This window comes from Prunus persica, chromosome G4 (genome assembly GCF_000346465.2).
Source record: "Prunus persica cultivar Lovell chromosome G4, Prunus_persica_NCBIv2, whole genome shotgun sequence".
Classification (NCBI taxonomy): Eukaryota; Viridiplantae; Streptophyta; class Magnoliopsida; order Rosales; family Rosaceae; genus Prunus; species Prunus persica.
Window position 1 is genome coordinate 11,973,730 of NC_034012.1, and position 27,876 is coordinate 12,001,605.

Genomic DNA, 27,876 nt, shown 5'->3' on the forward strand with positions numbered 1-27,876 from the left:
CTTCCAGGTGATCGTGGGTTCAATTCCCACTCGTGTGTGTGAGTTTTCCCCTCTCCTCCTTCCTAATTTCGGCAACCAAAAAAAAAAAAATTTAAAAAAAAATGTTTTTTGCTGCTATAAAAATTATAGAAAACACCTTGACAAAGTGGAAATAATTATTTTTTCTTGTGTCTTAAGAGTTTATGATTGTTATATAACATGACATACATCATGACCTCTATTTAATGTAATGAAGCATTGGAATCATCATGGGAATAAAATCAAATACTAATCAAAACAAACTACATTGTGACAAATTAAAACAAAAACAAAAAAACAGAAAACAAAACAAAACAAATGTTTGGGTACATGCTTGAAGAAGCCCATGATACAATTTCCAAACGCACCTAAAGGGTCATAATGGTCATAGCATTCTTGGCACCGAAGCAAAGCAAAGACATTTCAAGTTTGAGTTTGCCACATTTCTCGTGTAGAGCACAAGGAAGTAATTGGTCAAGAGTCAAGACCTGTCTTTTTAAGCTCCAGCTGCCAAGCTTCATTCAATTTCCTGGTAAAAATGTCTCAGAGGGATAGTCAAAGCTCTGTCACAAATAGATCCCTGAATTCCCATCTTTCTATCTTGAAGCTGTCTGTCAACAAAAAATCAGGCTGCCTGTTTGAACATCAGGTTACATTGTTACTTTGAGTTCAAATTCTTTGCTTATACTTATGGAGTACAAAATGAGGATATGAATTGAATTATACCTTGTATAAATCAGATAGTTCCTTCAGATCAAACAAAATTAGCATGGTACTAGATGTAAAATTAGCGAATCTTATCGAGGCTCCAACACTGTTATCGAAGATTCATTAGTTGAAGATGTTTCGTTTCTCACACCGAAAGTTGAGGACGTTTGGTTCTTACTTGAAGAAGAACCTGCTTCGGAGGATGGATGTTTTCCTAAAAAGAAAGCTGGTTTTTTGGGTTGAGGCAAGGCGCTCTCACCACCTAACATCAGAACCACAGTTGACATGGTTGGCCTGTCTTCAGGAAGCTGTTGCACACATAAAAGACTAACATGTATGCAACGCAAGACTTCTGAGAGAGTGCACGAATCACTTAAGCATTTATCAATCATCTCTAAGGACCTTCCCTCTTTCCATAATCGCCATGCCTAAAGGCACATATAACATGTTTGACAGTCACAAAATGAAACACAAGTAAAATAAGAAACTCAATAGTTGATACTTACATGTCCAATGAGGTTGAGGTTGTGATTTCGATCATAAAACCCTCTACTTCTCTTTCCACTTAGTGTCTCCAACAATAAAACACCAAAGCTAAAAACATCGGATTTTACGGAGAATTGACCATCAATGGCGTATTCTGGTGCCATATAACCACTGCAGTATGTCACAAGAAACAAAAACTTTAATGATTCAGAAAGTAGTAGATAATAGGCAGAGATGCATAGGATACTTACTAGGTTCCAACAACTTTCTTTGTAACTCCTTCAGTCTGATCTCCTCCAAATATTCTAGCCATGCCAAAGTCTGAGATTTTTGGGTTCATCTCTTTATCAAGTAACACATTGCTTGCTTTAAGATCTCTATGAATAATCCTCAGTCTGGAATCTTGATGCAGATAGAGAAGACCCCTTGCAATCCCACAGATAATGGGGAAGCGTTGAGACCAATCTAACAGTCTACCTTGATTTTGATCTGGCAAAGTTTTAATTCATGTCACTCTAATTTGAATTCTCAGAAGTACAAATTCAAGCGTCTTAGAACCAAAAGTACGATGTTTGTAGTGCAATATCTAATTCCAACAGTATTAGTAAGTTACAAAGGATCCATACCAAAAATGTAGAAGTCCAAGCTTTTGTTGGGCATATATTCATAAATGAGCAATCTTTCTTCTCCCTGAATGCAGTAGCCAAGAAGCTTTACAAGATTTCGGTGCTGAAGCTTGGCTATTAGTATAACTTCATTTTTGAATTCGGCGATTCCTTGCCTAGAACTTTGGGAGAGCCTCTTCACTGCAATCTCTTGCCCATCTACTAGTCTACCCTGAAAATTCTCTTTAGCAAAAGCATTATGAAGTTTTGAACAAAACAACTGCTTCATTGATATTTACGGGATCACAAAATTAGAAATTTACCTTGTACACGGATCCAAAACCACCTTCTCCAAGCTTCATGTTGAACGAAAAGTTATCAGTGGCTGTGATTAATGTTGGCAAGCTAAAGGATGGTAGCTCCAGGTCTTCCTTCTGTCCTTCATTGTTCTGACCCATCATTCCATCTTTCCGCAGTTTCTCTAACACAAAGAATAAAAACAAAGAAGATCAGCTTCTCATCAGGTACAATAAATCAGTAATAGACTCTTAAATAAAATCGAAAAGCGTTGAAGGAATTGACTTGATACATGTAAACTTATTACATGTCAATTGACCCTTAATGAAAATACAGATCCAGTGAATCTTTTGCCTTCTTCTTACCCTACATCAAGCATCTTCCTCAATTGGTAGTTAAATGATTTTTCTCGGCTCTATCAATATGAAATATATACTAAGGCCTGTGCTGCTCATTTGATTTCATCAATCTTCTTTATTTCCTTAAGTCTTATTCTTGTTCTGGTTTTAGTGCAGATAAGTTAATATACTCACGTCGACAGATGTTCCCTTTAACTTTGCAACTTTTGTTGAATTCATTCTAGTGTTAAAACAAGAGCTTCAGTTACAATTGCAATGGAACTTCCAGACTTGAATTAAGCCCTGTCTCATAGCATTCCTGAGGAATTTTATTATCATTATGTGCAATGTAAAAATTTTCTTCAGTTGGTGACAATATTTATTAATACTTTTGCTAAAGCATTAGAAGTTGAGATTAAATGAGAACACATCAAAGCACCTCTTGTTCGGGATATTCCATTGCAGAATGTAGGCAGAGTCTCTTTAATGTACCAATTGGGAACAAAAAGATGATATGGACTAATGGGAATATGTTTTAGAGAAGAATATTACCTTTGAGCTTTCTCCTCCTTCTGTGAATACAATAGACAGCTAAGAACGTCCCGGAAACAATGGACACTGCGGCTACAGCTATCACTATTATCTTCGTCTTACGCGGACGGTCTGTGTCTTCATAGGTTATTTCAAAAGGGCAAAGCAACTAGAGTTATATCACAGCATCAACTAAATATACGGGAACTATAAAGCAGGGGACATAATCAAAGTTTTTAGAGCAGCTAATGGATTCATCAGGCAATACAAAACAACTGATACAAGAACTAGCAAAACAAGAGAAGTTTACATAATTATTTAGGCCCTAGGCTAAACAAAAATGATTACTAAAATGGCACACATAAAGTTAAAAGATTAAATCACACACCTGATTCCGAAGCAGGCATTCGAACATATAGATCCTGCCCTTCATCAAGAAGCTTCCTAAGGCTGATAAGATCACCAAACCAGATAGTGCAGCTACTGCCCCCTTTGACATTAGAGATTGCATAAGCCGTACAAGAACAGCTGTTCAAGCAACTTGCCCTGCATTCTTTGAGGCTCATACTTTGGTTGACCCAAGAATGTGTTGTATCTGGCAGCTTCACCCCACCATATTTCTCAAACCCGTCTCCATTTTGGCACACGAATGGTGTAATACGCTCACAACCTCCTGAGTTGTCTGCATACTTCCAATTTCCAGGATCTTTGGGTTGAAACCCTTTTAAACAGCTGCAAACTTCTGAGTTGCTAATGTCACACATTCCATAGGGGCCACAACGGCCATAATTGTCACAGATGTCACTTGAACTCGAAGCCAATAGACTCCGGTAAAGACCGGCCTTCTCGTCCCACCGCAAGCTTTGCCACAAGTAGTTCCTTGAATTCCCATCTCGGGCTTCTCTTAGGACAAGATTGCCAGAATCCAAGAGCTGCAAAATGGGATTCGGGGTTTGCTTGGACAAAGCTATTGACCAAACAACAGTGCTATTTTGACTTAGAAGGACAACATTTCCGGAGCTGTTGATCATCAGAAGGCCTGATGAACCATTGATGGGGTTGTGCTGATTTGCAACCCAAGTAACAGTTGTGGCTGATGAGACTGATGAATTCTTGCACCAAATCCCCAAGAAGCGGTTCTTGGTGTCACTTGCAGTTGGACTGAAAAAACCCAACTGAAAGCTGCCATGTTTGGAAACCAAGGTTTTGCCATCTCTAAGGGTTTGGGATTGAGTTATGGCATCAGCTGCATATGAGGTTGTGAAGAAAGAGACAGACACATAAATTCCAATGAACATGAAACAAGGAATGGTCATGGTTTTATGCCTACTGCCGACCGCTAACTTCTAACGACTACTACGCAAATTTTACAAAGTTCCGGATTTGATTACATTTTGTCGAATCAAAAATAAAAATATTAGATTAGATTTTGATGGAGTGAACCAGAGACCATGAACCATAAGCCAGGTGACTTTTCTGGTCCATTTTTGGGCCCCACTAGTTTCGCTACAATTGGATTTGGGGCATCAAAGCATGTGACAAGTGTAATTATTCTGGTTGTCCTTTGAATTTAAGATGAAACAAAGGGCAGGTGCCCTTGTCACCTTAAATTGAATTTTGTCAGTGGCACGTGTCAGAACAGGAGGAAAATGATAGGTTTTTTATGGTCTGTATCCAACAGCTGTGGTCCATCAGGATTCGATGATCATGTGGCTTCCAAATATACGTTGTCATTGAAAATACGTCATTTGGCATCGATTCAAAAGATTTGTCTTTGTTAAAAATAGAAAATAGTCGAATGTGTTCAATTATCTTAAGGAAATTAGGTGACATGTTGCTGTCATAGACGTCCATGAAACATGAATGTCATGGTGTTTCCACTGGCTTTTTATCCAATTCAAAGAAAGTCTCTTCATTTCTTTGAAGATTGGGCAAAAAACAAGAAAGAAAAATATATATTTCGTGGTGGTAGTTATAACTTTTGCCAACTGGCTTGTGGAAAGATTTTATCAGTCATTCCCATGAAATCAATCATCAATTACTATGGTCTGTTCTGGTGTTTTAGTGATTGGTTTGGCTTTGTTGTCTTTGTTTTTCCGAATCAATCACTGTTTATTTAAATTCTAAAAATAGGAGAGAAACAAACAAAGAATACAGAAGTTGAAAAGACTACATACAGGAACAAAGCACCACAAATACAAGAAGATTAGACTAGAATCAGCAGAGTCTAGTACAATAATCTTTCCCGTCATGAAATCAAAACAAATTACAAAATAAAGCTATCGTCACTATAAAGAGAACAGAGACCACACCATCATAATCACAAAGGAGGGGATACACAACCCCCACACAGGTCAACATTGCCTCTTGTATAAGTTGTTTGGGGTCTTTGGCTTTTGTTTCTTATGTTTTGTTGGAAATTGCATGCCTTGTGTTTGTACTCTTGTTGAGGTTTGCCCTCATTTTGGTTTCCTCATTTATTGCTTACCTTCAAAATTCCTAATAACCAGATTTTGTGGAGGATGTCTTAGATTCACATCTCATTGATGACCAGTGTATTGTGTTGTTCAATAAAAAGGAACTCGACACGATAGTCAACATTCATTAATATCGTATTTTTATTTATTGTCAATTAATTTTGAGTTGAATGCTCTCATGTATTATGTTATCAAAGCATGATTTGTAGATAAACTAAAAAAATAGTGCTTTTTTTTTTTTTTAACTGGCTATTGTTATTGATGGCCTTTGTGCATGAATTACATATAATAACAATCCCGATCTCTTGGACCACAGGAGTCTAAGAGATTGTGGTCACCCACCGTTGGATATTAATCCAATGGTTGAAAAAAGTTTTTTAAAATGAGTGCAAGAGTGAATGAACCGTTGAATTTACATCCAATGGTGAGTGACCACAAATTTCTTGGACCCCTGTAGTCCAAGAGATCAGGACTGTAATAAATAAATAAATAAATAGTGTATTTTAGATAGGTATATAGTGAATGTATCTTTCTTGTGTTGAAGAATATAAGTCTCATATCGGAAACTTGATTAAATAAAATATAAGATATAATAAAAATGGTTCCACTACTAATATTACCGAGGTCTTTTGTGATAAAACCTCAAACCTACTGGGCTTTATAGGTGATTAAGTTGGGAACAATATCGGTGTCGTTAGTAGTGAGTCGCTAGCCCATGTTTACCTCTACCCCTTACCCAACCGTCTCTCTGAATTTAACATCTTGATAACAATGTTTAATGTATTTAAGTGTGGATAACTTAACGTACCCGTTTTGTGTTGTCATCACCTAACCGAATTTTCATTTATAGAATGGTCACTCAAGTCAACAACTCGTGCATCGGGGTTTCTTTACATGCCCTTCTAGATGTTTCATTCATCATGTCTTTAATTGACTTCTAAGCAGAAAAGACCCCCCAAAAAACAAGAAAGCAATGGAGATCTTTCTTGCCTCAACTCTTGAGTGCAACTGATGTTATTGCCCAGAAAAATACGCAGTTGTTTGGCCAGCAAACCAAACAAAAGTTGTCCAAACTCCAATTATGCAGCTTTTAGATTCTGGAAATCTAGTACTAAGAGATGAAAAATATGACAATTCAGACAGGTATTTGTGGCATAGCTTAATTTGACTGTCTTTCTGATACATTGTTACTTAAATCGTTGAGCTGCCAAGACAGAGATGTAGATGTGTTTCTCAAATTTGTTGGCTTGAAATTGCTGGATGCTAGTACACATTATTGGTTGAATGGACATGTACATTTGAAGTTCAATGATATACCATGAAAGCAAAAGCCTCATCTCTGCTGCACTTTGCTGATGAATTTAAAGAAATTGGTATGTGTTAGAGTTTGAGGTGTTTGAGTTGAAATTTCTCTGAGTGTTCTTTTGTCGCATTGAAAGATTAGAGAACACTCTACTCAAGTGTTGGTCCTCCTTTTGCTGGGGTGATTGCAAGTTGTGTTGCTTTGATGAGTAAGTTTGAATCTGTTGAGCGCTTACTCATGTTTATAGGGGAAAGAATGTTGCTGCAGATTGTTTGGCTAATTGGAGTCTGAATATGGATTTGGGGGTTTGCTATTTTGATGAAGCTCCGGTTTGGATTAGTTCTATCCTTATTGATGATTTGTTGCGGGCTGTGAAGCCTCAGATGATTAGTGTTGGCTAGTTGATTTTTTGTTTCCGGGGCTTTCCCCCCTTCTTCATCACCAAAAAAAAAAAATTTAAAAATGTTGGTCCTCCATTTAGATTACTTTGGGCCCGTAATTTTTGTTTTTGGGTCGAGCTTGGGCCTTGACTCTTTCGTGCTTGAACAAGGTTGTGGGATCGGCCTAGGCTGGACTAGACTAGAATTAAGCCTCATTGCTAAAGCCCAAGAACACCAACCCATGCTATCATGAATCATATATGCTTTCATTATTTATCAAAATGTTGAGTTTACGAAGATATGGGCTTAGCCTAGTTGATTAGAGCGGATGTACTCCCCACTCTACATCCGAGTTGAAATCCTCCGTCCCGTCTTTTAGATTATATAAATAATAGAATATCGTTTGTATTTTGTAAAAAAAATGTTGAGTTTACTTATTAATAAGTTTGGTCTAAAAAGTAAGTAACCACTCTGAACTGAACGCCTCTGCAAAACATATATTTCAGAGACCCTTGTTGAAGTATAGAGTTCATGCATACATACTTGTTATAACAACTCTGGTTACTGTTATCAATATAAATCTGGTAGGAATGGTCTAAAAGAGGTGCCCATTAGAAATGGTCAAATAATATGATTGATCCAGATAAAATAGTTGGGTTCTCTTCTCAATTTGAATCTATGTGAAGCTGGGCCATTTCTTTTATTAGAGATCATTGGAATGCTAAATAAGAACAATAAATAAAGCCCAAACTGAAAACGACTTTGTATACAGAATGAGCTCAGGAATGAACTTATTCTGATAGCCGAACTTGAGGATCAAAATCTTGTAAGGTAATAGAAAATGCTGATTTATGAATATATGCCCATCAAAGGCCTTGAATCCTTCATATTTGGTTTGATCCATTGCCACAAAACCTTAAACATTTAATCAAGTTAGAGAAATTAACAATCCTTAATTTGAAAAAATGTCAATCTTCTAAAGTTGTTGTCTAAATTAATCTGTGGAATTGCTAGGGGGGCTTGGTTTAGGTATGGATACTGTTGAAATAACCTGGTTTAGTTTCTTGATAGGAAAAAGGTCTCTCTCTAAGTAGATTCCTCATCAAGCAAGAGCGAACTCGAGACCACTGGTCTGCAAGTCAAGGCCCTTTTTCACTAGACTGGACCCGTTAGAATGAAATTATTGTTTTACTGCTAGACAATAGCAAATACTTGTGATCTGTTACATATGGTACCCCATATTTCCAAAGACAATTATGGTAACTCCAAATGATTAACTCATTTAAAGCTGTTAATCCCCTTAATTAGAAATACACTTTCTATTGAAATTGGATGGATCATGGATGCAAAATGATCATGAGCTTCAGAGAAAGTTGGTCAAGAGACTGGAAAAAGTGCAGCAGAGAAGCTTATCCAGGACTTACCTGTGGCTGTAAGGGATATCATTGTGATGGACAAAAGCTTTTCATACATATCATATCATATGTCTTTGTTCCAAAAAAGCTTGTCATGTCAATTTGAGGTAGCTTGGACATGTGGTCACAGCTTCTGTCCAATACCTGTTCTAAGTGCTTTTAAGCTGCTGCTAATTGCTGTGGATGATTGAACCCAAATGATTTAAGAGTAAAAATATGTAACTTTGAGGACAAGGAAGGTGAGCTGCCCTCCCCTACAACATTATGGGACAAGGTTCAGAATTCTTGAAGCAAAAGCCAATTTCTTCTTCTTCTTTTTTATTTACTGGTGGACCTATTCAAGGAATTATGAATAATAATGATAATAAAAAGAGGCATGAATGTTTCTGATAATCTAAGGGAAACCCATGTTTGCTTTTTCTCATCAATGTTTGAAAAGTTAGTTTTGTTTGTAGGGCAAGAGAAGCCCATCAGAGTTGAGATATGTTCATGGATGACTACAAATTCTGCTTTTTACAAAAGTATAATGGAATGGTCGATGCCAAACAAATGAAATACTTGGACTCGATCAATTCCCCAGTTGCTTTCTCCAATATGTTTATAAAAAATTTACATTGCATTTTGTTTCTTCCGTTTAATTGACTCAGAAATTACCAATAATAGCTTGACTGGGTATGAAGTTTGAGATTTCTCCTTCCAGCTTGAGTTTTTATCAAGTTAAGTTCAAAATGGCTTAAATCCTAAAATAGTCTATGTGTTTTAGTACGTTGGTCAATTTAGTCCCTGTGTTTTCAATTTGACCGATTAAAACACGGAGGATTTTAGCATTTATGCCTTCAAAAATTGAGAGTAAAAAAATTGGCACAAAACAAAAGGCAAAAGAAATTGAGAATTGGTATTAATCAACTGCCGGCTTTGTGTTTTATATACAACTTGCTTTCACTTGATTTATTTTATGGGAGGAATTTAAGGAAATTCGTTATTTAATTCAACTTCAAAGGAGCAGCCATACATCATCATGAGCACAAGGGGAGGCACTAAAATTCATGTGAAGCCTGCCTTTGACCTGACGAGATTAATCAACCGCTTTGGCAGACTGCATGCCATGGCTTTGAACCAATTGGGATTTGGGGATATGCAATTTTGACATTTTTAAAAAACAGCTGGAAGTTGGATTTTCTTGACCAAAATATATTTCCTACAACACCCTTATCATGGACTTAGATAATAATAAAAATAAGGTGCTTCATATTTGAGGAGTTCTTTCTAGGACCCACTATGTAATATTATTTAATGATTAAATAATTGGTGTTTTAAATGTTCTCTCAAAGATTATTTTTATACAAAATTACCTAATAGAAAACTATTTCATTTTAGGAATTTTTTTTTTCTTCTACAAAATTTTTTGTTTATTTAATTTCTATCACATTTATATGTTTAATGATTAAGGGTTTGTCTTATTTTTTTGCAAGAGTTATTTGTTGATAAGGACTTAAAGAATAAATAACATAAGTCTACTCAACAAATGTGTCTCTCAAATAAATTTATTAGAGAAATAAATAAATTAATGCTAAAATGTAATTTTTGGTGAATATAACAAGTTTAATAATGTCGAGAGACATAAAGGGGCTGGGAGGGGGGGAGGTGGATTGAGGGTGGTGTTGGGTTGGTAGGCGACGTGCATCATAGAGAGGGGTAGGGGTTGTGCTGGAGGTGGCTGGTGAGTTGTCGTCGGGGGAGGAGGTGGCTGGGTGGGCGTCAATGGTCGTATGGTTGATGGAGGTGGGGTTTTTTTTTCTTCTGAAAATTTTTAATATATTTTAATTATTATTTTTTCTTTAAAATTATGAATTTACTCCTTAAATATACGGAAATTTGGATGGAGATTCAAAAAATTGACAGTAAGTCCCCAATTGACCATTTTTATATAGTTGAAGTCCTTAATTTAGCCAAAAAAACTTAGAGAGTAAATTGATAATTATGGTATAATTTAGGGGGCGAACCATATTTTAACCGTGATTTTATTAGATACTTAACCTTCATTATAAGTCTATTAACCTTTATTAGCTCAACCGATATGAAACTAGTTCTTAACAATGATGACAAATGAGTGAGTCACTATTTCATCATTCAAGTTACAAACTCCATTGCCGCCATTGAATTTAGAATTTTGGTGCACAAACTTTCATATGAAAAATTGATTATGAATGAAACTATTGCTCTCATGCTAACTTTTGTATGAAATTATTGGATTATAAACAAAATCACTTTTCTTCTAAAAAAAAAAATTTAATTAATAGTTTGTATAATATTTTCAAGAGTGATTTATTGATAAAGACTTGAAAAATAGATAGCGTAAGTCTACTCAACAAATATGTCTCTCGATTCGGATGAACTTATTTGAGAAATAAATAAAAATGGTGCTAAAATGCGATTTTTGGTGAATATAAAAGGGTTAATAATGTTGAGAGATTCAATGAGTGATTTTATTAGATACTTAACCTTCATTGTAAGTCTTTTAAGCTTTATTAGAGGAAAATGAAACTAGCTCTTATCTTAACAAAGATGACAAATGAGTGAGTCATTATTTCATCATTGAAGTTACAAACTCAATTGCAGCCATTGAATCTAGAATTTTGGGGCACAGACTTTCACATATAAATTTAAGGTCTTTCCTTCCAAGTTTGACAAATCTTAATGAAATGATTTTCTTTTTTAATTATCCGGCATACCAACCTTTTTTTTTTTTTTTTTTGGGTCAAAGGCATGCCAACTTGGTATGACCTGTACTGTATGTAACCTTGAATAAATTAATTAATTAATTAATTAATTCTTAATTAACAGATTGGAGTTGGTAGGTAGGTAGGTTACTTCTGTAATTTCAGTGATTTCGCTAGTTTGGGTCAGCATGCAGCGTCTGATACGTCATCATCCTTTTTGTCCCCATTATTTTTGTAAAAGTCATATGCCATCAACTTCCTTTGTCTTTTTTTGGCCATTAACTTCCTTTTCCATATAATACTTAAATAAGGTAAAAATGTAATTGAAAATGCAAGTTAGATTAGTTGGTCAGGGCACTAAGTTTGATTTCTTTATATTTAAATTTGAGTCTACAAAGTATATATCATCTGTTTAATTTAAATTTTTTTCATATGTTAACGACGTCGTTCACTTGGTCATGTTATTTAATAATCAAAATTAGTTCATAAAAAGTACTAATAATGAAATCAACCTCTAATGCTTAAGCACACCCCACATATCACTTCACCTCACATATCAACATTTTCCCTTTGTCTTCTCCTCTTATATATTCCCTCCAATAAGCCAAAACTAATTACAAAAGTCAATAAATAAGTGGAATACTAATTAAAATCCTCAAGAAAATGACATCTTTCTAGAGCCTTTGCTTGAAACGATCATGATGATGAGCATGACACCACTCTAGCATCATCATTATTTCTTTTCTTATTTTTTTTTTCTAGTGATAACAAGGAAAATAAAAGGAAAAAACAAAAATAGAGAGCAAATTTTCTTGAGCCCAATATCCCCAAAGGATCACAAGTTTGATTTTTTTTTTTTTTCAAACAAAATTCAGATAGAAACGGCACCGTTTATCCGGGTCAGCAAATTAATCAAAACAATCAGCCACCATGAGATTAAAAAACACTTAAAACTAATCCGATATTCAACTATAAAATGGGCTCTGGCTCTTCCACTAGTGCTGCAATCAAAATCTTCAACGTTCCCTACGTTTAGCTCACAAACCACAGCAAATAGTAAAATCACCGACTCCGGAGGACTGCATTCATGGCTACCAAAGTGTATATTGTGTACGTACCAATTCTTTGCTTCTACTTTTGTTTTCAATTCTAATTTACTATGAACTGCGAATGTGTTCTTCTATGATCGGGCCTTTTGTTTTGATTTTTTCTTACTTGGGTAATGATCATTTTTAGTCTGTTAGAGCTTCAAGCTATTAAAAATTTAAGTTAGTTGCTGCTTTATCTGAATATGGTTGGTCGAAATTTTGAAGTAGAAGGAAAGAAATTGATTTATCTTTGTTGGATCTTTGTGTTTTGCACTTTTTATTGAATTGGGTATTTCTTGATAGTTAACAAAGGTTTGAAGATTGAATCTTTATATTTTTGTTTTTGAAAATTATATTTTTAGGAAGATTTTTGTGATGGTGAGGCAGAGGCTGTGGCTTTCTGTGTTTAGAATTGGGAAATTTATGCATCTCTGATAATTTTCTGTGTTTAGGTTATTTCTTTATGTGAATTACACTATTGCATCAATATAAGTGAGATATAACAGAATGACTGTTGGTTTTCTTCCATTGATCCATGTAGAAGAGGGTTGGATTACCCCCAAGATCTGATTTTGTGCTGTAGAAAACTATGATGATTGTGTTTTGCTTATGGCCATAGTGTGGTTTTATAACGATTTAATGGAGAAAAATTTTTGTTTAATGTGTTCATCCTGTTGTGGAATTTGTGAGTCTGGAAACCACTTGGGCTAGGAATTGAAAGGTAGGAAAATTAAATCAAGTAAAAGCAAACGGCGAATAAGAGAGGGGATTGAAGGGAAAGGCAGAGTTGATTGGCATTTCTCTGAAAGTCACTACAGTCAGTGTTGATTGAAATTTTAGTAAGAGAAGCAAAGTCACTTCAGTTGGTGTCATTTCCATGATTGTACAAAACTGCTTTAATCTGTTTTGATGGTTATGCATGGAGTGCAGTGATAGGTGTAGTACAGAATTCCTAATGGAACTTATGAAGCTACTTTCTCACATTTTGTGGTGTGCTTGATTGGCTGCATCATTCCCTTCCCGAATTATTTCTGGACTCAATTCATGTTTCTTTACACATTTAGTTTCTTTTGTCTTAGTAGAACCTCAATATGTACTTGCAATTATTTTATGCTTGGGTAGTTCTTCCTATGCCCCATTTAATGTCTCAAAAATTAAAAAAGAAAATGGCATTGCAAGTTTGTTTGGAAATAGGTTGTTAGTAAGAGTACATACAGCTATTCTCAACATTTTCTATTAAATGGAAAGTTCCTGCATTAATGCTTACAGCTTCTTATGTAGTTAAAGGCACATGTCAATCCACATCCTTCTTGATTGTGTGGGGGCTTCTATGGTTGATTTTAAAACCTTATGAGTTTTTGTTTTGTTGCGACATGAACTTAGTCACATGCCTGTGGGTTGGCGCATAGTGTGTCCAAGATAGTTGATCTTGATTCTGGAGGTAGTTGTATCATAACTTAGTAACTAGTGGGGCATGTAATGGTTTTAGACTACTGTTGGAGTTGGTTGAATAGTTTTACGGCGAACTTAGAATTTCCTCATTACGGAGGATCAAGCTTCATATCTGAATATGGATGGATATGAATGCATATTAAGATTCTCAAAATTGTGACAATATATCTGAAAATTTGGAAGAATTTCTGTTTAGTGAAATAATGAAATAATTGGCTATGGAAACGCTGACAGAATCCAGCATTTCAATTCGAGGTTGCTTTTGTGAAAAATATTATTCCCAGTAATTTGTAAAGAAGGATGGTGAGTTGGGGACTGAATGTAAGTCGGTCACAGTTGCACATTCATGCATTGATATGTTTTCACTTGATCTCTCTCTTTTCTTAACCCATAGAAAGAATTTTTAAAAAGAAAAACAGTAAGCTTTACATTCAATTGATTCTCAAGGATGCTGTTATATTTCTTCTACATAAAAACAAACCTCCTTATCAAAATCGTTTGTTGATTTTACAGGTACTACTCCATGTACGGGCATGTAGGGAGACTAGCAGAAGAAATTAAAAAAGGAGCTTCATCTGTTGAAGGTGTAGAAGCCACCCTATGGCAGGTGAGTGTGCATTTTCTTTGATCCATGTATTGCGATCTGTAACATTTCATGAAATTTCAGCCCGTGTTTAATTTGAGCTTGAGCTTTAAAAGTGAGAACGTTTATTTTGAGCAACAAGCCATTGTAGAAAAACATCAAACTTATCTTTTTGCATAAGGGAGTGTAAACACAAGATGATTGAAAACGTTAAACCTAGCCCTATTACTAAGATTTCAAGGTTGTCACCTTGCTTGATGGTTAGTCAGCACTCAATAGTCATGACAATTATTTCCCAAGGCCTAGTTTTGAACTTTAAAGCTGACCATCATTTAAATCCCCCATTGCCATCAGTGCTAGAGATTTCATATGCTCTCTTAGAATTGTCAGATCAGTGCCCTTCTGTTCTGTTGAAAAGTTGAATGCTTCTCCTTGACTGATTGTCCGAGTATCAGGGTTGCTTGTCTATATTTGATGAACTTGTATATTGTTCACCATCATAAGCTTTTGTATTTTTCTTACTTACTCTCTCTCTTTCTTCATTCTGCCTCAACAACATCGTGCCAGGTGTGCTAATTATTATATTATAGCTTCAAGATTGGCAATACCTGTGTGTACCGTGTAGTTTTCTCTAGTTTTATTTTTAATTTTGTTCGTGCCTCTGAGAAATCATGATTTTAGTTTGCTCATTTGTTTGCATAGATATGAAGATCCTGGTTCTTAGTACGGGAGAGTTTTCCTTTTCTTTTTTTTTGGGGTTCAATTAGAGCTGATTCTCTTCTATTTCATGATTAACTGGTCTTCTAAATCTGCTGAACATGAATGCACAATAAGACTGAGTAAAATGGACTTATGAAACAGGTCCCTGAGACACTGTCAGAGGACGTGCTTGGGAAAATGAGTGCACCACCAAAGAGTGATGTAGCAATCATCTCGCCAAATGAACTTGCTGATGCAGATGGATTCATTTTTGGCTTTCCAACAAGATTTGGTATGATGGCTGCTCAATTTAAAGCATTTTTGGACGCAACTGGCGGTTTATGGAGAACACAACAGCTTGCTGGCAAACCTGCTGGGATCTTTTACAGCACTGGATCTCAAGGTGGTGGACAAGAGACCACTGCGTAAGTTTTGATGTCACATCTAATCAACTAAAAGAACTTTAAAAAAATGTGTCTGTATCTTAGTTGGAGATAGTAATGATATTGTGACTTTTATAGATTGACCGCCATCACTCAGCTGGTTCATCATGGAATGATCTTTGTACCCATTGGATACACATTTGGAGCTGGCATGTTTGAAATGGAGAATATCAAAGGTGGAAGTCCTTATGGTGCCGGAACTTTTGCTGGGGATGGATCAAGACAGCCAACTCAGCTTGAGCTGGAGCAAGCATTCCACCAAGGGAAGTATATTGCCACCATCACAAAGAAGCTCAAGGGAGCTGCTTAATACTACGTGCACAAAGATACTCAAAGAGAAAGCCTGATCAATTCTTTCTCCCTACAATTTCAGTTTCCATTTCTATTTGTCTGCAAGTATAATTCTTGCTTTATCTGTTATATGTTTTCTATGTGTTTTTATGCAATACAATTATTATTCACAATGAAAAGCTTTAGTTTGCTCATGATACTAGCCTGTGAACGTTTGCCTTTTGCTTTACTTTTTTCTCATCATTAATCAATCTGTGTAATTACTACTCTCAACAATGTAAAAGGGATGGAATGCTTCAAATTTGGGCAGGATATGCACAATAAGATCAGGACCATGTTATTTGATTGATTTTTCAAGTTTCCTCATAAAGTGTTCTGGTTGTGTTATTTACGGTTGATCTCGATGGTGGACGACATCTGCAACTTCTGTTTCTGTTTTTTTTTTCTTCTTGGACCTTGTTCAGGGACATCTCATTCTAGTGGCAACATTGACCTATATATATATATGAGGATTTTGGCCCCTCTGCTATCAAATAACTTGCATGCTTTGCAGTTGCCTAGTCCTTTCATGTGTGAGTTTGTAAGTTATTGAGTTTCTGAATTTGGTTTCCGTTTTCTTTTCGAAAATGGTAAACGAAGATATGGCCCAACAAAACAGTATTAAGAAAAACACAGAGGAGTGAAGAATATATTAACCGAAGAAAGATACAAAAGGTAAAGCCCTACAGAAAAATACAAAGGGCAAAGCTCAACAGAAGAGCCAAAACAAAAGAGCCTTAAAGAAACAAAGGAAATCAGACTAAACCGACAAAACAGGCCCATAAACCAGACCTAACAGATCATCCAGCTAACAACGGCTAACAGAAAACTGACCTGCAATCAATACAACCTAAAAGCTTAGATATATTCAAAACCAAAAAAAAAAAAACCCTTAGATATAGTGACAATACCAAAACATTACATGATCATATTCAACAAGGTTTCTTCATGTTGGGCTATCTTGGGTTTGGTATTTTCCACGACCAAACCAATCCTATCGGTCTAGTTTTTTATAAAGTTTTTAGCCCAATCTTATTCCAAATATATCCCAAACCTTTCTCATATCCATTGCATGTTCATGTTGAAACAAGATTAGTTGGTTGATTGAACTTGTATAATATCCATAGGAAAGCCTTGTAATTGTGGCCATTCATTCATATTGGCTTCTGCAGCTAGTGAGATAACCTCACATTTGGCTGGTAAAGACTCAATCTCTAGACCTTTTGTCCTCCTACTCGTTTAGTGAGGACCTTTTGCAACTGTAAGAATTGTGTTTAGCCCAAGCAGAAAGAATCTAACTATGTTGGTATCAAGAGCTCGTTTGGTTCACGGATTAGAAGATTTGAAACTTGAGCAGCAATATTTCCGTCCCCCTCTCATGTACGTATGCAAGACGTGGAGAGCATGCATCACTGCTGATGCATTTCTTACTCTTGAAGAAGAAGTAAAGCTTCAATGCTAATAAACAATGACTGCTAAGTTCTAACAGAGAAATGATTGTTATGGGATAAAAGTAGTTACCAAGAAAGAGACTCTCACCGCTGGCATTAGTAATAAGACAACGGAAAGCTACAATATTTAAGAACTGGTAATTAACTTCTAAGAGAAGACAAAATTTAGTAGCTGGTAAAGTAAGCTATAAGATACTACAATATCTCACATTATCACATAGGCTATAGTAGCATGAATGATAATGATCATTGCTTAGAATTTTTTTTTATGCGATGATCACATTTGTTTGCTTATGTTTCTCACTAAAGTTGATGTTACTAGATGAATTTTTAAAAGATACGGTTTTTCTAAAAGTTTTCTTATACACACACTATTAAGGTGCCATAAAATTCGAACCTCAGATCATTAGTCTGCAAGTCAATGCCATTTCTACTGTGGTAGACTCTATTGACGACATTGTCTAAGTTTTAATTTACACTTTAACCTAGATCATTCAATGGTTCTTTTTAATTTACAATTTAACCTAAATCATTCAATGGTTCTTTTGTAATTCAATTTAGTAGAGTACTCAATCACAAGGTGCCAATCCCAAGGTAAAGTAGGTGCCAAGATTATCCCAATCAAATAGATCTAATTTTAAAGTTTTGATAACTAATCAGATGTTTGAAAAGGTCATTTACAAAAGTTATTCCTTTGATCCCACTTCCATTGTGACAAATTACTCACAAATTATTCTTATCATCGATATTAGCATTGCAATCTTTCAGCAAAACCAAGTATTATATTTTAAACTTTCGTGAATTCTTTGGGTAATTTCTTATCATTTCTACATTATTATGGTATGTGTAACGGCCCGGGGCCATTTATCTTTTCAGAACTTGGGTTATTCGTAAAAGTTCCCTGTAAAAATATTCTTGTCTTCTGGTAAGCTGTCCTGAAGTGATCATCCTTGTACTCATTTATCCTCAACCTTATTTCTTTTTTTTCTTCTCAAATAAAATAAATAGGACATCGAATCATGGCTAGTTTTTAGCCAAAAAAAAAAAAAAAACTCAATCAATCATGCCTAGTTAGTCCAATCATTACTGTCGTGTTACACACTTAAAACAAGAACAATAACAGCTTACCATATCCAAATGGTAGCAAAACTAAGAGGAAAAACCTCTAATTCTATAACGATATATTCATAAATATCAAAGCCAAGAAATTTTTTAAAAAAATTTAAAACGATAATAGGTTTCTTGTGTCAAAAGCAAGTTACTCGTGTTCAACGTTAACACGAGATTAATTAATTACTCATGCTAGAAATTGTCTCATTTTCGGATTTGTGCCATGTAGTAAAACTAACATTGCTCACTTCATTCAAATGAGGAGAAATATGCACTTACAAGTTTTTTTTTTTTTTTTTTTTAAGGAAAATATATTGTATTGAACAAATCTCATAAGATGTGTAATAGATGGATAACTAGAATAGTCAATGCACAATTCAAACGTGACGATCAAAAACAAGAGCATAATCTTAGTTAAAAAATTATTATTATGTTTGGTTTACGTCTTAGTATGTTTATTTATTCCATTTAGAAATATATACTTATAAAACATCATGATACATATAAGCCGATGACAATCTCAAAAAAAAAAAAAAAAGGAACAATAATAATAATTTTAAAGCCCACTACATAAGATGCAAGGAGAAGGAGGGGACCATTCATAATTTCCAGAAGACCATAGCCAGGATAGAAAATATGTCTATGGATGGAGAAAGAAGAAAGCTTTGGCCTCTCTGTACCTTCCAATGGAAGCCCCTCAATGTGACCATTCGAAAAGCACAGATCATGACCCATAGCATCTTTAAAATAAAATAAAAAAAACATATTACAATTTCCTAATTTAAAAAACAAAAAGAAATCCAATAAATAAAAAAAAAAAAAGGAAATAAACTTGAAAAAGGAGGAGGTGTGGGCCATCTTCTGACTTCCACTAACATATTCCCAGCACATAAACAAATCCAAAAGTGAGATCTCCAATCAAATGCCATCCCCACACAAACTCACTCACACTCACTCCTATTCTAAAATCCAATTATTCCTTCCAAATTTTCTCCATCTTTCTTTTTTGTGTTAAACTAATAAAGGTAGTGCCAGCAACAAGGAATAAAAGCTCCTTTATCTTTCTATTAAAATCAGCTGTTATAATTAACAAGAAATTAATTTTGCTCTAAAACTAATCAGCTCTAATCAGCATCTGTTCTTATTCTTAATCCACCTCTAATCATATAATTCTTCAATTATTACAACAATTAATATGCTCCCAATTGGTCCCAATATGGCCAAACCTGCATCATTTTGCCTGTAGCTGACCCAACAATGTCATGTTCTTTAGAGGGTCCTCACTGCCTTTTCTATGCCCCCTCACCAGTTTTATCACTTCTTTTCCATCCCGGACCAGATCACATATGTGGGCATATCTCTGTTTCCTCTCTGCTTTTTTTCATTCGTCTTATCGTTCCCAACTTGGCTAGGGTTTTGACAAGACACATACACATATATTTCCACCATTTCCACTTTGCTCTATCTGAAAGTTCCTCCAAATGTAGGCGTCCAAAAATCAACTGTTGTCCCATGTGTGACCGGGAATGTGCTCGAAACCGGTACCAAACACAGTCCTCGGCTTCTAAGATCTTGCTTCGGACCTTGATCTGGGTCCTTAGATTTATCAGAATTCTGCATAAACAAAATAAAAAATCAGCAAATTAATTATTTATAAACAAAAAAAATTAAGTAGTACCAATCGCAGGCATTGGAATCAGCATACGGGTATTATTTTTTTGAATAGCAGAGGAAGGAGCATATGTTACACACCTGCTGGTGTTGTATGGCAGCTCCACTTTTCATGTATGGGGTGCTTAAAACCTGATATTATAAGGGAAGACATAAATTAGCATATATTTGTTTGTGCCATAGGAAATGGCTTGCATTGTTTATGGCACTTACATTAACTTGTTCGTGGAGAAACTTGATATATTCAATGGCTTCAGAGAGCACTGAGGCTGTATCAGTCTGACACAACAAAACATGATTTAAAATCATCATATAACACAGGCAATTTTGTTTCCTTTCAAAAAAAAAGGAAAAAAATGAAAGAAAGAGGAAAGTGCTCTTTTTGAATTGAGAAAGAGAATGGTATCTCACTCTACTAGCTATACGTATAGCTAGCTCTTTGTGAAAGTAAAGGAGATAGATAGCGTTTAGGAGCTAAATTTACCTTTCCGAAAGGTGAAACCAATTGTTGGAGGGCAGTGATTCTGTCCCCCATCTTCTCTTTCCTCACCTACAACCAAAGCTACAAGTTCTCATCTATGTCTATGATAAAAGAAAAAGCTTATAAACACAACTCATTCTCTTGTCACCAAAAAATAAATAAATGGAAAGAGAAAGACTTATTGGTCTTATTGTACCTTAAAAGCTGGCAAGGGTGATGAGGTTTCATTCCGAGGCCTTTTGGTTGCTGTTTCACTCCCACTTTTCTTCCCCACTGCACCCGATTCCTGAACTTCAGATATATTCTGTTCAACCCAATATTTAGATATTGTTAAATAAACTTCAATCGTGGTAATCAAAACCCTAATCATGATCATGAAGAAGAAACTCAGTAATCCTAGAATTGTAAGCTACGATATACAATGTTGGCCCATTCCTTAACAGCTTAAACTTTAAGGATCCAGTGGTTTTCTCTAACAATATAATTACCTTGGGTTTTTCTTCGAATCGTGCCGTGGGATACTGCGGCTGCAACGATGGGAAAAAGCTCGGGCGGACATCTTTCATGGCGGCCTCATGAGGTGCATTCCAGAAGGTAGCATTATTAGAAAATTGTAAATGGCTTTGAGGAGGTTGTTTTGGGGGTGATGTTCTTAGAAATTGAGGCACTTTAGACCAAGGCGGCAATAGCTGATCACTAGAGTTTACCCCATAATTTGCTTGATAAGGAAAATTCATAGGGGCTGAGTTAGGCTGCTGATTATCATGATGAGGCCCCAATAGTCCTTGCAATATGGTTGAGGGGCTTCCATACAAAGCTGCTCCTGAATCCATCTGAAAGCTAGAAGGCAAGCCTTGGCACGTCACCGTGCTGTCGCCGGAGCTGTACTGAGGACTAAACTGCGTTTGATCTAAAGAGAAACCCCGGTTCATTTGCTTAAACTCGTTGTTAGAAGAGTCTCCACAACCACCAGCAAACAACTTGTCCCTCCATTGGAGCTGTTGGTCATTTTCTTGATGAAAGTTTGTGTTAGAATTCATGTTTTCTTGTAGTATTGAACGGAAACTGGTCTCCGCCTTCTCCCCACGACTGTTTATACACATCAAATCACACAAATTCACATTTAAATTTCATGAAAACATATATAGAAAGATTTATAGTTGAAAAAAAAAAGTGAAGGATTAATTCCCTTATAGGGTTTTAACTTTTATATATTCATGACCATGATCAAGTTGTATATATATAATTGTTCATATCCGAAAAAATAAAATAGAAATAATCTTGGACTTACAATAAGGCATGGTTCCAATCTGTCGCCTGGGAGGAAAGCCCTAAACCCATCATATGCAAGCTGGGGTCTCCGCCGCTTCCCGTGGCGGAGTCAGGGCCTTCTTCCAGCTTGTGAGCACCATGGAAGACCATTGAAGAAGTACCCGAAACAGACCCGGAATCCATAGAAGACCTTGCCTTGATGTCAACCATGTCTGGTTGCCATCCAAAGCTTCCCAAGCTATTGAGGGTTGAAGCTGGCGGTGATGTCCCGGTCTCGAACCGGGTTCTTGATGATGAATCCCACCAGTTCCCAGTGGTCTGAAATTCATCTGCCATGGCTCTTAAGCTTGGTGCAGAAAACCAAATTAATTGAACAGTTGGTAGACTGCTAGAGTGTTCTTTTGGGGGAGTTGTCTTCAACCTCTTGGACTCTACCGCTCTCTGTGGAATCTACAAAGCTGTGCTGCTGTGGTCTCATAAAATGATGATGAAAAGCGGCTCGCTGCATCTCAGTATTTATATATATTTTTATTAGGTGAAGTTCAACCGTTTGGGTGAAGGAATGAAAGAAGTAACCGGAATGTGGTTGACATTTCAGGGGGTGATTAGACAAACGAAAGGACAATTTCAATTCCAATTTCTTTTTCATTATTTTCTTTTGTCTTTTATTGCTTTATGTATTTAAAATTTTCAAATTTTCAAATTATTTTCTTTTTTTGTACTAAAAAGTTTTCATATGTCCAGCGATGTTCTTACATCCAGTGATAATTACGAGATATATTGTGCAATAAAACAATATCGTAGGAAGGAACTTGTAGCTCAAATAATTAAGAACGATTACTCTTGCATGCAACTGAAATCTTGTGTTCGAATTCATTTCTCCCTCAATATCTCTTCATATTGACCCGTAACTTAACACGAAGAGATAAATAAATAAGCATGAATTGTTCTCGCAAGGCCTTGTTATTATCATCCACAATAGTGGTACCACAAAAAGAGGTACCAGCATCAGCATCAGTATAATAGCACAAACCGAAGTACCACTACATATATGTACCGTATTAAGTGAGAATTAATAGTGGTGGGTAATGATTTTTACCCACATATCAATCATATTTAAAAAAAAAATGAAGCTTTTTTCTTATGTACTAGCCCGTACATTCATAGGTACATATTGATCGACCACCTCGTCCTGATGCACCATTGGCTAATGAGCAAATAGTTCCATTCCAGCCTTCTAGGATTTGATGGTCCATAATTATTTAAGCAAAACCCCTCTGAGCTATAAAGCTTCACCTAGAGAGTGCTTGCTTTTGCTGAAATAAAGAAAGGCCTTCTGGGTTTGGACGGATCCATACCACTTTTAACCTACAATCATCCTAATCACCTCTTTAAACTATGTAAACAAAAAGTAAGGCTTTGCTGTAATTTACTTCGGGCCCGTTTGATTATACTTTTCCACTCCTTTTAATTAAAGAGAAGAAGGAAGAATAGTGAGAACTAAAACCCAATAATCAAGAATAATAATAACTGTTTTTTTACACAAACGATAGGAGAATTACAAGATACTTTTTCTTTTCATCTTACTTTTTCGTTTTGTGTTGTCCATATCTTTCTGCTTATCTTTCTCACTTCTTTCTCGTTTTTAACTAGAAATAGAAAAATGTAAACATTATCAAATAAGTCCTAATCACAGAGAGAAAAAGAAGAGGAGTGAGAGTGACCCCTATTTTATGACAAGGAAATAAAGAGTTCACAAAGCAAAATCACGAGGGCAACTCACAAACAAGTAGTCCCAAAAAAACTGCTCTAGAAGCAGCAGGAGGGAGATGATCCGCCAGAGCTTCGGCCACAAAATTTGCCTACCGGAAGATATGAGCAAAGGTGGTATTTGTCTACACATAAGTTTTACATAACTTGTTATATATCTATATTTGTTTAATAAAAAGGAATTTTCAATTCAACCCAAAAAACACGTCTGACTTTTTACTTAATTTTGTATTAATTTTCTACTGACGAAGGATTGGCAAGCAAATTTGTTAGCAGTAGGGGGTCAAACTGTCGCATCAGCTGAAGATTATGGCTTGAGAAGTCCACAGTTTACCTAGTGATCACTGCTAATTAAGTAAGTTATTTTGTGGAAAACTGACTCATTTAATATGACGAATTCCATTTCTTATCGTGGAATTACTTTTGTAGAATTATTTACCATTATTTTATGACTTCCGTTGGAACTGGAATACAATGTTTGCGTGTGTTTTAAGTTGATTATTTTAACTATAGTCAAGCGTAAGATCATGCAAGTTGACTTCCATATAAATCTTGGCCAATGAAATTTGGAAATTGATTTGTGTAGTTAAATTTCTATGCTCGATATGTTTTTTCTTCATAATGTCAATTTTTCAGAAATTTAATTATGAATTTTACATTTTAAAAATATAATATTTTTACTAAATACAAACTATTATTAACCACTTAAGCTATTATTGCAGATTTTTTTTTCTTTTTTGTTGGGATTTAATTTAATAATTATATAGAATTCAAACATTCATATTTTGTGAAATCTATTTTTTCAAAATAAAAATTAAAAATTATTGATTAATTATTATATTTGGGAGGAAGTTTAATATTGAGAGTGCTAGTGATCTTAATTATGTACATAATTACATACTAATAATCCAATATATTAACTAAGTCTTCGTTAAAATATTTTTAATTAAACAAAATTAAATCAATTTGCTTTGTTCGCCAATGGTGAGGAGGAAGATTTAAACCTCACAAATCTTCCAATATCGGTAATAAACTATCAATTTACTTTGTAATTACTTGTAGTAGTATTTAATTTATTCACATATCATAATTCTATTTTCCAAGTTAGTGAATTAGATAATTATTTCTAAAATTGACGTGTAATGCACATATGATGAAAACATGTTAAATTTTGACTAAAAACAAGGGCCGGCCGCGGGGATGAAGAGGCGGCAGGGGGTGGGGGATTAGATTAGATTTTTAATATTATTATGACTTTCGGAAACCAGAGTCAACGAGTGGGGGCCAGGAGGCGTGCAAGCGTGCGAAGACACATGGGACCTACTTTTTCAAAATTCCAGCCACCCTAAGAGTCAGAGCCCTGAAAGTGACCGGATTGTATATTCTTCTCCCATCCTAATCATTTGGCCTACCCAAACACACACATGACACATAATATGCACCCACCTCCCTCCATCTCGTCTTCATCACCAAAAAAAATATCCCCCTAATCTTAATCATCACATTAAACTCACTCCTCGTTTTGTTTTTTGTTTTTTGTTTTTTGTTTTTGTCTCTGTGTGTTTGTGTGTGAAGGAGAGACAAAATTAAACTGTACATATCAACATGGTGATCAAACAAGTGGTGCAAATGGGACATGAACTACTTGAAAGTGGTATCATGGTTTTAGGGTTAACAAATGGGACATGATGAAATCATATTGTAAGGACCAAATTTGTGAAAGTTTGTTGAATTGATTGTCAATATTGCTCATATTTACAGTTTAATTGAAGAGCTTCAGTTAATCAATCACGCACGACTCGTTCTTTAGAAATTCTTAATTTAGCAAGGGCGATTACTAAAACGAAGAATTTACATAATTCATTCAAGTTGGACTAAAAAGTATTCTATCATAAACTCCAAAATATCCCTCTCCTCCTCTCAACCTAATTTTCGTTAGAAAGTCCTCAATGCGGCCTTTAAACGCTCAAATTTATGTTATCAATCATTTAAAGAAGTATAAAAAGAGAAGGATGAATAACCTTTTGGACCCTTACTTTTAACTTAGTCAAATTTCAATAGATTATTCACGACTTTTCCTAATTTGATCTATTAATATTTAATGTGTTTTCACATTGTAGTCAACCCTTTCTGAATTTCTTCCATTACACATTTGTCAATTTCGTGCTCAACACGAGCCCCTAATGTTCATTGCTGTGCTGACGGACAAAAGTCTCTCTCTCTCTCTCTCTCTCTCTCTCTCTCTCTCTCTCTCTCTCTCTCTCTCTCTCTCTCATGTTTTCTAGTTAAATATGCTAACTACTCCAGTACAATTATGTTCAGATTTATAGGTGATGAGATATCTACACACACACAAAAATCTTTGGTGTGATCACTTTGCAATCCATGCAACTCCACGAAAAATCGAGTTTGGGTTTGAATGCTTGAATCTTTAAAAAGAGACATACCAAAAGTATTCGCGATGATAATGAATATGTCTACTTAATGCGAGAGTTTTTAGGCTACAATGTATGTATAATGAAAAATGCATCAGTTAACAAATTAATCAATCATGCGATTGAGATCGCATTAGTGTATTCGAGAGTTTAAACAATAATACTAGAGGCACTAAATATTATTCTTTCTTTTTTACACTATTACCTAAATTTTAATTACTAATTGACAGTACGTGATATGAACAAATAGAATAGTGACGCACTGTCTCCCATTAACTTTTTTTATCACGCCCCAAAACTAGGTTAGTAACAGCATCGTGCACCCTAAGACACGCGAAAGTACAATATCTAATTCCAAGACATTGTATTCTCACGTCCCTAAGAATACACAAGGTCTTTTAAATAAAAATAAAAAACTGAATTTAATAAATCAAAGTACAATTAACCAACGGAAGTTTAAATAACTTTTTACATCAAACAAGGTTCACAAGCAAAACTCAAAGAGTTCCAAGTAATTATACAAAAACAAACCAACTCTTGTCAACGCCTCATCTATTTGTTGAGTAATTATTTACAGGTTTTTTAATGTAAATATGTGTGATTCCCTCCTTGTCTTTGGAGGGATATTTTGTTACCAAATCCTATGCTCTTGTTTTTGTAAAATTTTAGTATGAAGAATTCAATTGATTTTTGGAGAAACTTTTCTTTAAACAATAATTTTTGTCCAACTCAAGACTTTCTCAAAGAAATGTCTTCAGATCATATGGTCATTATAATTGCAAAACTTCCTTCACTTTAAAGCATGATAATTACAAATAAACGTCATTTGATATTAACCTTTACTTCAGTAGAACCAATTTGAAAATCATGTATGCGATTTGGAGACAATAAGTGAAAGAACTCCTCTCCTCTCATTAGAGTTTAAGAAGTAGCTAGGACAATTTCGTTTCTTATAGGAACATAATTGTCTCTTTGTTTGGAAAGAAACCATTCATCCTTATTAACATATCACAGTTCGACACATGTTCAATAATAAGAAGAAAGATCAAGGTAAGGAAGTAATGACATGTTTACTAACAGAAAATGGGAGACAGTCCTATTCAAGGTCATTATAGTGTTTACTAACACTTTGAGAATAAAAAACAAGAGTGAGACCAGCATAAAATTCGCAATCACAATCCTGATTATGAGTGAGACTCTATAATAAAAGGATAGTAGTATTATGATTCCTGGTAATTAGGAGTCTTAAACAATCATTCTAATTCATACTAACTCCGATTTCAAGTTAGTAAACATGTCAACATAATTTTTTTTCGCCAATTAGAATTTTTTATTAGATACAGGTAGCCTCTAGCTTGGTGCGATTTCATGTTCGGAGGAGGTCATTGGTTGTCCAATGTGAAAATAAAAGAGAATGATGTCATATCGCAGTAAGCTTGAGGTGTGCAAGCTGACAAATTGAAAGATGCTTACTCAGGGGATTGAGACACAAAGTAGTGACATCCTTCGTATGAGAGAGAGAGAGAGAGAGAGAGAGAGAGAGAGAGAGAGACCGTGAAGTTGAAGAAGTAGGATGATGAGCTGACCATGTATGTGGGGTCTTTTGGTTTCGGGTCACATTTGATTGACAGAGACGGCAAATACAAAGCACATGACATGAGCATTGAGCATTGAGCATTGAGCAGCATGCAAATACAAGAAAACTTTGCGCAAATTTAAACTATACTGCCTCACCTTTGTAACTTTATTTTAGGTCCATGAATTTTTGTCAATCCAAAGCTGCTTTAATCTGACTAATTTACTCATCTTTCAC

The 27,876-nt window shown here is 35.3% G+C and overlaps 3 protein-coding genes across 4 annotated transcripts; 1 reads left to right on the forward strand and 2 right to left on the reverse strand.

Moving 5' to 3' along the window:
• Nucleotides 141–4,391, reverse strand: LOC18780382 (G-type lectin S-receptor-like serine/threonine-protein kinase At4g27290). Of its 2 annotated transcripts, none has more exons than XM_020561514.1 (8): nucleotides 3,372–4,391; nucleotides 3,005–3,115; nucleotides 2,141–2,298; nucleotides 1,839–2,049; nucleotides 1,464–1,701; nucleotides 1,233–1,383; nucleotides 745–1,154; nucleotides 141–652 (listed from the first exon to the last, which is right to left on the reverse strand). In XM_020561514.1, exons 1-7 carry the CDS (start codon nucleotides 4,297–4,299, stop codon nucleotides 816–818), a joined length of 2,136 nt encoding a protein of 711 aa, XP_020417103.1. In that variant the 5' UTR covers nucleotides 4,300–4,391; the 3' UTR covers nucleotides 141–652; nucleotides 745–815. The 2 variants fall into 2 exon arrangements, with proteins under 2 accessions (XP_020417103.1, XP_020417102.1); XM_020561513.1 differs by having other exon boundaries at nucleotides 3,005–3,121.
• On the forward strand, nucleotides 12,227–16,183 carry LOC18781420 (probable NAD(P)H dehydrogenase (quinone) FQR1-like 1). The gene is made up of 4 exons (XM_007212007.2): nucleotides 12,227–12,388; nucleotides 14,332–14,425; nucleotides 15,263–15,525; nucleotides 15,622–16,183. The coding sequence occupies exons 1-4, from the start codon at nucleotides 12,366–12,368 to the stop codon at nucleotides 15,851–15,853; spliced, it is 612 nt and encodes a 203-aa protein (XP_007212069.1). The 5' UTR covers nucleotides 12,227–12,365; the 3' UTR covers nucleotides 15,854–16,183.
• On the reverse strand, nucleotides 19,464–22,352 carry LOC18778838 (transcription factor bHLH123). The gene is made up of 7 exons (XM_007212957.2): nucleotides 21,878–22,352; nucleotides 21,075–21,675; nucleotides 20,783–20,890; nucleotides 20,590–20,655; nucleotides 20,319–20,384; nucleotides 20,187–20,237; nucleotides 19,464–20,048 (listed from the first exon to the last, which is right to left on the reverse strand). Exons 1-7 carry the CDS (start codon nucleotides 22,192–22,194, stop codon nucleotides 19,896–19,898), a joined length of 1,362 nt encoding a protein of 453 aa, XP_007213019.1. The 5' UTR covers nucleotides 22,195–22,352; the 3' UTR covers nucleotides 19,464–19,895.

Coding starts and splice junctions, on each gene's coding strand:
- LOC18781420 (XM_007212007.2), top strand. CDS start 12,366: ATGGCTACCAAAGTGTATATTGT. Junction 14,426..15,262: donor TAGAAGCCACCCTATGGCAG/GTGAGTGTGCAT, acceptor CTTATGAAACAG/GTCCCTGAGACACTGTCAGA. Junction 15,526..15,621: donor GGTGGACAAGAGACCACTGC/GTAAGTTTTGAT, acceptor TGACTTTTATAG/ATTGACCGCCATCACTCAGC.
- LOC18778838 (XM_007212957.2), bottom strand. CDS start 22,194: ATGGCAGATGAATTTCAGACCACTGGGAACTGGTGGGATTCATCATCA. Junction 21,676..21,877: donor GATTGGAACCATGCCTTATT/GTAAGTCCAAGA, acceptor GTGTATAAACAG/TCGTGGGGAGAAGGCGGAGA. Junction 20,385..20,589: donor TGGTTTCACCTTTCGGAAAG/GTAAATTTAGCT, acceptor TTGTTGTGTCAG/ACTGATACAGCCTCAGTGCT.
- LOC18780382 (XM_020561513.1), bottom strand. CDS start 4,299: ATGACCATTCCTTGTTTCATGTTCATTGGAATTTATGTGTCTGTCTCT. Junction 2,299..3,004: donor AAGGAGGAGAAAGCTCAAAG/GTAATATTCTTC, acceptor TCTTTGTGTTAG/AGAAACTGCGGAAAGATGGA. Junction 1,155..1,232: donor ACCTCAACCTCATTGGACAT/GTAAGTATCAAC, acceptor ATGTGCCTTTAG/GCATGGCGATTATGGAAAGA.